This window comes from Aptenodytes forsteri, unplaced genomic scaffold (assembly GCF_000699145.1).
Source record: "Aptenodytes forsteri isolate BGI_AS27 unplaced genomic scaffold, ASM69914v1 Scaffold66, whole genome shotgun sequence".
NCBI classification, from domain to species: domain Eukaryota; kingdom Metazoa; phylum Chordata; class Aves; order Sphenisciformes; family Spheniscidae; genus Aptenodytes; species Aptenodytes forsteri.
The window spans coordinates 3,583,168-3,592,744 of record NW_008795131.1 but is presented as its reverse complement, the minus strand read 5'-3'; the positions used below and the strand labels follow the sequence as shown (position 1 = coordinate 3,592,744).

The 9,577-nt window shown below is 36.8% G+C and overlaps 1 protein-coding gene across 1 annotated transcript in view; it reads right to left on the bottom strand.

Annotated features, from left to right (window-relative positions):
* The window catches only part of USP32 (ubiquitin specific peptidase 32), a 65,443-nt gene that overhangs the window by 45,947 nt on the left and 9,919 nt on the right, over positions 1-9,577 (bottom strand). The window contains exons 3-5 of the mRNA XM_019471780.1: positions 5,409-5,514; positions 4,695-4,813; positions 1,253-1,412 (exon numbers count right to left, since the gene is read on the bottom strand). Coding sequence (XP_019327325.1) covers positions 1,253-1,412; positions 4,695-4,813; positions 5,409-5,514 — 385 coding nt within the window. The remainder of the gene's footprint in view (positions 1-1,252; positions 1,413-4,694; positions 4,814-5,408; positions 5,515-9,577) is intronic.

Below are 9,577 nucleotides of genomic sequence, written 5' to 3'. Positions count from 1 at the left end.
GGGGGGGGGGGCAGTGAGCGAGCGGCTGCGTGGGGCTTGGTTGCCAGCTGGGGTTCAACCACACTTCGGGCAAAGGAGACTTGACAAGGTTGGAGGCATGGAAGATCTCAATTTGATACAGCTTGGGAGATTTTTTTCCAGGGCTGAAGTCTAGCAAATTCAAAGAGGGTTTGTTGGTTGTTTTTTTTTAACATACCTCTCTCTCTACCTTGTCTATTAGACCTCAGAGTATTTAGTGGTCTTCTGTGTCCTCAATGTCTACTGCAGTCCCTCATGTAATGCAAATAAATTACCCGTCTATAAGCTTCTAATTTTATTATGCATTTTCATTCAGATGGTCAGAACAGAGTTTTAATGCTCATATTTAAAACCAAAAGAAAAAATATATGTAGCTTTATTCAAGAAACCCACACATTAAAGAGATTAAATGCCATGCTCACACCAACAAAGAAAATCTACGAGAGTACATAAAACAACCAGATTCCTCAAATCACTGACATCTCAATAGCAAACACCCTTCTCCTAGGGATACCAAAGTCCCTTAGATGCTTTACTGTAATGTATCCTTACATTATACTTGCACATCAAGTATAATTTATCAGTCTTTTGTTTTTACATTTAATTTAAAAAACAGCTGCTCCTTTGTTTACATTAATATAGACATAAGGAAGCATTTGTTGTTTGGAGATTATTCCTAAATGCAAATCCTGAGGAGGCTTCTCTTTAGTTAATTTAATTCCCTGACTGTATCACATGCCAGGAATATTACTTGTTTCACTGCAGAAAGCAAATTAAGAGGTAATACTTATTTTTGAAATGAGCATTATTTTCGGAACTGTCTCAATAGTTTTATGATCCACTATATCTGAAAGACCAAATATAAAACCAGTATTAATGTCAAGTCACTTCAGATAAATGTATTTGTCAAAGAGAAGATATCTTCCTTTTTATTTTTTTAAATTTGCTCAGTAACAAACTTCTACTATAAGAAGTGTTGTAATCTCAGTATTGTTATCTCTTAAAAATAATGATCCACTGTGTCCTTATACATAACAATGTTTTACATGTCGCAGCACAAAAAGCAGAGAACAAATCAGCACGGAAAAGAAAGTTATCTCACTGAACAGAACTGCATGTACCTCATCAGAGTAGTGAGATTTAATGAACAACTACAGCAAGGCAAGAGTTTGTGTCTGTGAACCCTGAAACAGTTTTAAAAAAATGCACATAAGAACAAGCATCGTTTACGTACAGTGTGTGACTCCAGCCAGGGTTTGATAGAAGGTAGGGGTATCGCTATCATCAGTGAGTGTCACATACACACCTCCAGACAGCAGCCAACGGGAAAACGTGAAAGCATCTTTGTTGTGCAGTAGCCAAACCCTGAACTTCTCATAGTTTACCTTTTCACCCTGTAAGAAAAATAAGAAAATGTGAGCTGTTTTTCTCTGCTTTCTCAGTACCAGTAAACAGGAACCATCCAGCTGTATGAACAAGAATTGGGACAATTTCCTATAAAAATAAGTACTAAAATAATTTTTTTCTTTGGAGCCATGCCTGTTTTCCCATTTCATTCTGAAATACAGCACTGAGAGGGAAATTAGACTCCTCAGTTCTCTCTGCATTTCAACCACCTACTCAATGTGGCCTTTGGAAAGCCATTTACTCTGAACTTCAGGTTAAGGGGATTAGAAGAAAAATGGTTACTTACAACTCAAAATAAGAGAGGTTATTTTTATGAATTTAAATTTATTATGATAGACAAAAGCTCTTATGTGCCAAATAAGAGGTGCTATAAAATCATAAACATTCTGTTATTTCTGCGCAAGTATATAAACACTTAACATAGAAAAATTAGATTTGTGAATAACTAATAGTATGCTTAACCACTGCAGTAGCATGTAATTTTTTTTGCCTCTATTGACCAAAACCCACTTTGGAGCATACAAGTAAACATGACATTCACTGTATCTCCTAACTCAGCCTCTCTTGCTGGATATCTCATAAAAAATGTAGATTCACAGAGTTTAAATGCTGGAGAGGCTGTTTAAACCATTTAGTTGAATGGTTTCCAAGCCGTGGCCATGAAACCATAGGGATCAGCAGACTAATTTCTACAGCACCTACAAAACTAACTAAAATAAAAGCAAACCTATTATCAGTAGACAAACTCATTATATGGAGATCCTAATCTCCATGGGAAATAAACAGGGGTCTGCAAAGTGAAAGAGGTTTCAAGTCACTGATTATTTAAATTTCCCTAATATCACAGACCATTAAACTTCACTGAATTGACACCTCTACAGAATCCAACAATTTGCATTTGGCCATAGACTACCTGCAACTGCAGAAAATTGAAAATCCACTACTTCCTTTGCCAGGTTGCTCAAATGGTTAATCACCATCACTGCTAAAACATTTGCTTCATATTCCAGTTGTAATGGATTATTTCAGGTTCCAGATACTCATTCTTTTTATGCCTCTTTTTCCTAGACTAAAAAGAGCGTTACGTTTTTCTCCAACAAATAGATGCAGAAATAACCCAATACTTACAGTTACTATCATAGACCTCCACATGGTTATAATTCAAGGAGTCAAGATGCTACACTGCTATTCCATCACCAGTTTAATCTGTATATATCCACACTACTGACTGACAGCATGGTCCTAACCTTCCTCTTACCAACACTTTTTCTGATCCTTCATCCCTTCCTTTCGTGACAGCAATCACATTAGCGCAGTCACATGGCAAAACTAGATCTCTAGCTGAAAAAGAACCTACAGGATTAGGAGCTACAGAAAAGGGGTTTACTTCTCAGCCAGATCAGTTCCCCAATCCTGTTCATCAAGGCAACATATAAATACTTGAGCCAGCACAAAGGTAGGAGAATAAACGACAGTCAGGAAAAGGGTAACTCACCAGCGTGAACTTTGCAGGATCTAACCCATTATGGAACCACTTGCTTAAGCAAAAAAAACTCTACTGCCAAATTAACAGAGAAGAAAAAAGCAGCCCACAAATTTTTGTTTTAATTTCTCTAACAGTTTGGATCAGAGATAAGATAATTTTCTTACTACCTGTTCCACTCTACTTTCCCTCTACTTTTTTCCCTGCTTTCTGTAAACGCAGCAAGAGCTGTGTCACGTTTCACTAAGACTCTGCGTTGTTCCAATTGATTAGAGGAAGGACAACGAAGAAGAGGGACAGGAAAGCTGTGGACGGGGGAAAAAAGCATTTGAAGCAAGTAATGTTTACAGCTGAGCCATGATGGAACTTGAGCAACTAGAGCAATACAGGTATCACTGAATTTGTTTCCTGTATTTCAGAAACAAGAGTGAGGAAAACTCAGATATTTTTTAAAGCTCCTATTTCTAGATGAGTACATGCAATAATTCTGAAGGAAAGAATAGAAGTACCTATAATCATCATCCTTGAAAGCATAAACTCATCCGCCATACGGCAGGAAGGAAGGCCCACAGCAGGAACATTAAACTTTCTCACTCTCCAGCAATGAACTAGTATGATTAACAGGTCAGTAAATCCTGCTGAGTGGGTTATTACACTATTTTCATTTTAAAGGAAAAATCAATATACAGCATTTTTTTGAACAGGAAAATGGTATGAAGCCAGATTGATACTTTTCTTCCTGCAAGTCTTCATAAAGTATTTCTGGATTTCTTGGACAGTGTGTAATTAACTTTTAGGGTATAATTCATCACACCATATTGATGGGAAATTATAAATAGGAAGTACTGAAGTGGGTCAGCTCCAGAAACTGAACTGCAGTATACATATGATTTATGATTCCAGCCAAGAATGAAGAATGTAATCATTGTCTATAAAGCCAACATGATACCACCGCCAGATTAAATGAGTCTGCCTCAGCCAACGCCCATAACCAAAGTTATCTTCAATACAGTACAATAAAATTTAAGGTAACTAAGTAATCTGATATCCACAAATAAAGCTTCTAGTCAATCAGTTTTTCAGTGGAATGTATAATGATGACTAGATTTTGCTGATCTATAGTCCTCTGATAACAAATGAAGCAACCAAAGCACAAAAACCTGACAATTCATCAGGATCACTAGTGCCAAAGAAGTATCTGTGAATATTTATAAGTAACAATAGCCTGTTTTAGAGGAAGACTTCAGCAAGCTTCATAAAAGATTACATCTCTCAAACAACCTAAAGCATAAATAAATGTTGTAGCTCCTGGCAGGCACAGTGAGACAAAAGTAATACTATAAAATTATTATTTTTAAGCAACCACTGCTGGCAGGCATTTTTAAATCCAGGATGCTGATTTTCTTTCCCCTCTCAGATCTGTGTTCTAGATTTCTTCCCTGATTGCAATAAAATGTCCACACTAATGAATAAAATTCCACTAGCAATATTAGTATTTAAATTTACTTGATAACATGATTACCCTTGGGAAATTATATCCTTCAAGCTAGCACAGTAAGTAAAGCAGCATGGAGAATGCCTACATTTATATACCAAGCTGCTATTTACATCAATACAAATTACATGTAATATTACAACATAAAAAACTATGAGCTTTCACCCAATTTAAACAAGGTCAATTTGTTCCCATACATGCACGAGCATGTGTATGTCAGAGAAAAACAAACTACCCAATATAATTTTCACTTTTTTGTAAATGCAGTGGAATAAAACCTGTATGAAATACCTCAGAGAAACATTTCTTGAGTGACTCTGGGACTTTCCCATCAACCACATGCAGCATCTTCTCCATCTCTTCACGGACAACATAACTCCCAGATTCATTAGAAAAGAGACTGAAGATGTCTGAGGAAGTAGAGATATGTTTAAGCAACTACGGTAGTTACATTTTTCAAATATTAAGTTTACATCTGGCTGAGAATGCCAAAAGCCACGCAACAACTAAAGGACTAAAAACTTAGATTGATTCAATTTCAATATAGCTCAACAAGGGTTAGGTCAAGAAGTATCTCCTTTTTCTTTTACCATTGTCCATTAATCAAAAGGAAAATAAATACTATCAAGTCAGATTAACAAGGAAGACAAAACAACAGAAGTCAGTAGGCAGATGCTTTCATTTGTTTTGAAAAACATCAATGCCGCCCTCCTTCCTCTGCCCACATACAGTGATCAACAGTCTTTCTGTAGGATCCTAACATTTACATTCATGGTGACTTATCAAATATTTCATTTTGGTGAGTATAGAAAACTAAAATGCACTGAATTTCAAAATATACAGCTAAAAATGTCTAAAAATGCTATCTTTATTGGCAAATGTATGCCCTGGTTACGTATAAAAATAGGGACTTAATATAACACAGTTTATGTTTGCTTTACATAAGTGTATTTTACAGTCACTATCCACTATCCTGTTGGTACTGTAGTAAGTTACATTACTTACATTTTGCTTTCTCTTCCTCTCTGCCTCTTGTAAGTAGAACTAATCCGACTATCAAGTTATTGAAGTGCAGCCCTTTGGATATTCCTCCAAATGAACAGTAGATAACCTACAAGAATAAAACAGAGAAGTTAACCAAAAAGTTAACAGGGAGAACAGAGATGTCAGAACTAAAAGCAACAACTTATACCGAGGCTCTGTCTTATGTGGTTTTTAGGCTAGTCACCTCACATTCAGCTAAACACGCTTCTAATATTAATTCTGTTACACTTTTGCAGCTCCTCCAGTACCCATAAAATAGCCTTTCCAGGGTCTTTTATCTAGTGAAATGCAGGTACTTTTCATGAACAGCAATATAAAAAAAATTGTTAGAATCTTCCAATGAAGACAGCTTCTTGCTTGCTCACTGGTGCTACTTCCCCACACTTCATCAAGGTAATGAAGATGAAATCTCCTCCAGACTAGGCTTTGATAGTCTCAAAGCCATCAAGAGGATGTTGGAGCATCAAGTGTTTCATTGCCCCAATTACAGGCAATGCACTTCCAGTAAGCCATCAAAAACTACTGCTTCGAAAAGATGTGACACACACACACAAAAAACACCTTCCATCAACTACACCTTACCTATCTTAGCACTGCAACTGTTGCTAGAATGGCCATTCCAGTTTAGTACCCCGCTCTAACAACAGTGTTTAAATCTCTCTTCCAATAGAAAACAGTAGAAATCAAGACTTCTATTCAGAAGTTACTCGAAGATCCACAGAGCAGCCACCAGGCACAACGCAGTCAACAGAAGGGCTGAAGCATTTACCTTTCCCATGAAAAGTCCGTACACTGCAGCTTAACTTACTCATCAGCAACAGCATCTTAACAGTGATTCAGCACTGATACATGAGATATGAAGGAAGTAAGTCATTTTAGGACAAACAGCAACCGCTTTTAGTAAACAAGAATTACCAACTCACTTACTGCAATATATTACTTCACCTTGCCTGTAATACATACTTTAATTTGTGCTCTGTAGTATGCTGTACTGCTCTTCAAACATGGACTCCTCCTGTAATCCCAAATCTATTCCTACAAGCACCAGTACTTTATCAGCATCACAAGACAGAAATCTGCATTAGGTATTAGAATTTAAAGCAGTCAGAACTTATAAATTACTCTTACATAGAAGAATTATTTCAGTGCCTATGTCTTTTAATTTTATTTTCTTATAGGCATCACACTGAGCATCTAACCGTGAAGAGAAAGTATTAAGTCTAGCTGATGGGGAACTATTACTGTGAAAGACCAGAACAAAGTGATCTATCACTGATCATGGTTTGGATAGCAGACTTATTTGCTGAACTTGTTTTTGAAATATAACTTTTTCAGAGGGAAAGATAAAGGAACAGAGATCAATTTCTATTAAGAAAAGTGTTGTGCACATTTTGAATAGTATTTTCTTTGCTTGCATCTGAATTACATTCTAAATAAACAATGTTAAAACCAGGATGTGTACACGCAGTTATGTACTGCTTTTTCATTTTTCTCCAGTAAAGCCTTGAGTATATTCTTTATATGAGACTTTAGCCAAATAGCAATAGCAGACTTCAGAGGTCAGCGGAGCTTTAGAATTATTGTGGACAGATTCACTATTTTGTGTATTACCCACAAAGCAGAGGGAATCATTAGTAAACCATGGGACGAAACCCACAGATCTTAACTGCAACACCTGCATCCCTTCCCCCTGCCTTTTGTTTGTTTTTGAACATATGAACTACAACCAGACACAATTCTAAACAGCTAAAGCAACATATTTAATTTTTTTTGACCTCCTAAGCTCTATTTGGTTTGGTTTTTTTTCCCCCTTTGAAACTACAAATGCTTGCATAATGAATTTTAGGCTTTTTTGCAAGCCTACCAAAGAAGCCATGACACCTTGGGGCCCACAGACAAAAATCCACCAATCTACAGAATTAAAAGACTTCTAAATTTTTTTAAAGCTTTCACCATAACCATCAGGAAACATTTACACTCACAGATGATTAGAAAACAACAGTGAGAGATGGTACGTGCAATTGGAGTAACACTTGTCTTCTAGACTACCAGCAGTTCTGGAAAAAAGCATATCACTAACATTATCTTAAGTGTCTGACATCCTGTGAATCTACCCAACAAGTTAAAGTTTTAAACACATCAAAACAATCTACTTTTAAACCATCATAAAACAAAGTCACTACAGGGGTGTACAAATTCTCTCATTAATTAGGACTTCAGTTCTGAAGTATAATTGTTACAGCACAAAATCTACCACTGTATGATGACCCCCCACAAATAGCAGAATTAGGATCATAAACCTACTAGATGCATCCAGTGAACACTCTAGTATAACAACTTTATCTTTGAAAAAACATGGGAATAATTCTAAACCAGATTTAAAAAAATAAAACAAAACTACATTTAACTATGATTAGAATTTTGCCTGTCTCGTTGCAGACACATACAGCCTACAGTTAATTTTTTTTTTAAAGTACTTTCCATCTTCTGCCTCTCTTAACACTGTAGTTTCATTGCGATTTAAAAAAATAAAACAAAACTAGATTTAAGTATGATTAGAATTTTGCCTGTCTCGTTGCAGACACATACAGCCTACAGTTAATTTTTTTTTTAAAGTACTTTCCATCTTCTGCCTCTCTTAACACTGTAGTTTCATTGCTGGTTTAAACCAGTGCTAGCCATTCCCCTGCCACCAACAACTTATTCCCACCCACACTCCACTTCCTACATCTAAGCCAAAACAAGCATTCACGTAGTGGGACTATGAATGAAATCAGGGAACCAACTCGGATTTGAATTAACCATTTTTGTTACCAGGTTTCACTAATCCAGCTCAAAGTGGGTGACCTCAGGGTGAGAATAAGTAGCCAGGATTAAGCTGACTGTGAAACTGGTACAAAATACCTGCATAAATGACATTTCAAATATTGCAAGAGAAGTTCTATACACTACCGTAACCATGTAGGACATTCTGTGGCATCAAGTGCAGTCTATTATCAGTTGTGCCCTTCAAAGGAGTCAGACAGCACAACGTTACAATGACGTGTAATAAGGAGGAAACCAATTCTCAACAGGCTGAGATCCCTTTGCAAAATGTGAGTGCCATGTCTCCCAAAATAAGACTGAAAAAAGTTACTAAATCACTGATGCAGGTCTATATGCCAGGAAGTTGTTTACCAAAGAACTGACAGCTGTCAATATTTGTTACTCTAACTGTAAGCTAAGAAATCAGTAAAGTACTTGAAAAGAATTTGCACCTTTTCCACTGATAAAGCAAAATGTAACAAAATTTGTTGCCAAAAGGTTTATTTACCTTAAAACAAATAGCTGAACACCGGAAACAGACATGAGAGAAAATAAAATCTTCCTGCGTTGTTAAAAAGAACAGCTTTTGAGGTCATCTGCTGGCCACTATTTGCTATTAATAAAAGAAAATTTAGCTTCCTTAGTAGTTTAATCACTTACAATAATGTTTCATAATAAACTACCTGTAAATCACAAAGTGACAGTACCCTGACACTTTTCAGAGACAGTTCTGAGTAAAGATGGAAACAAACTGACAGCAGTTAGAGGAAACCTCTGTAAACAGGTGCAATAAGATCACTGTGAGGCTTTGAACCTGTACTTTTTCCTATTTAAAAAAAGGCAGAAGAAGTCAGCTGAAAATTCCCAAAGAATATTTTATATGCCTACTAACTTCCACATTTGCAGAGGCTGGCATATGTCTGCTTTGAGTCTCTCAAGGATAACGGTGCGGGGCTCAAAAATGAGCTTCAGAAACATCTAATGACAAAGCTCAGACAGATCTGTGTTTCCCCAAGTACCTCAGCCTAAATGAGTTGGGATTCTACAAGAGGTTCACAAGGTTGAGTGGAACAAGAAGGAAGTTACTGGAACCAAAATCCCTCTTTCCATCCCCTTTCCCCTCTACTAACAGCCATCACGGTGCTGCAGCCAGAATCCTCAAGCACAAGTAAAGGGTGGAAGAAGAGAGCTGAATACCAGAGCCACGTGAATGAGTCACTGCTCCTACTACCTCAGGTGTGGTTTCCATCTCAAGTAAAAATTAAGCCAGGACTGGGAGTTACCAAACAAAGCCAGCCATGGGCCTGTCAAGGCCACTGGATAGA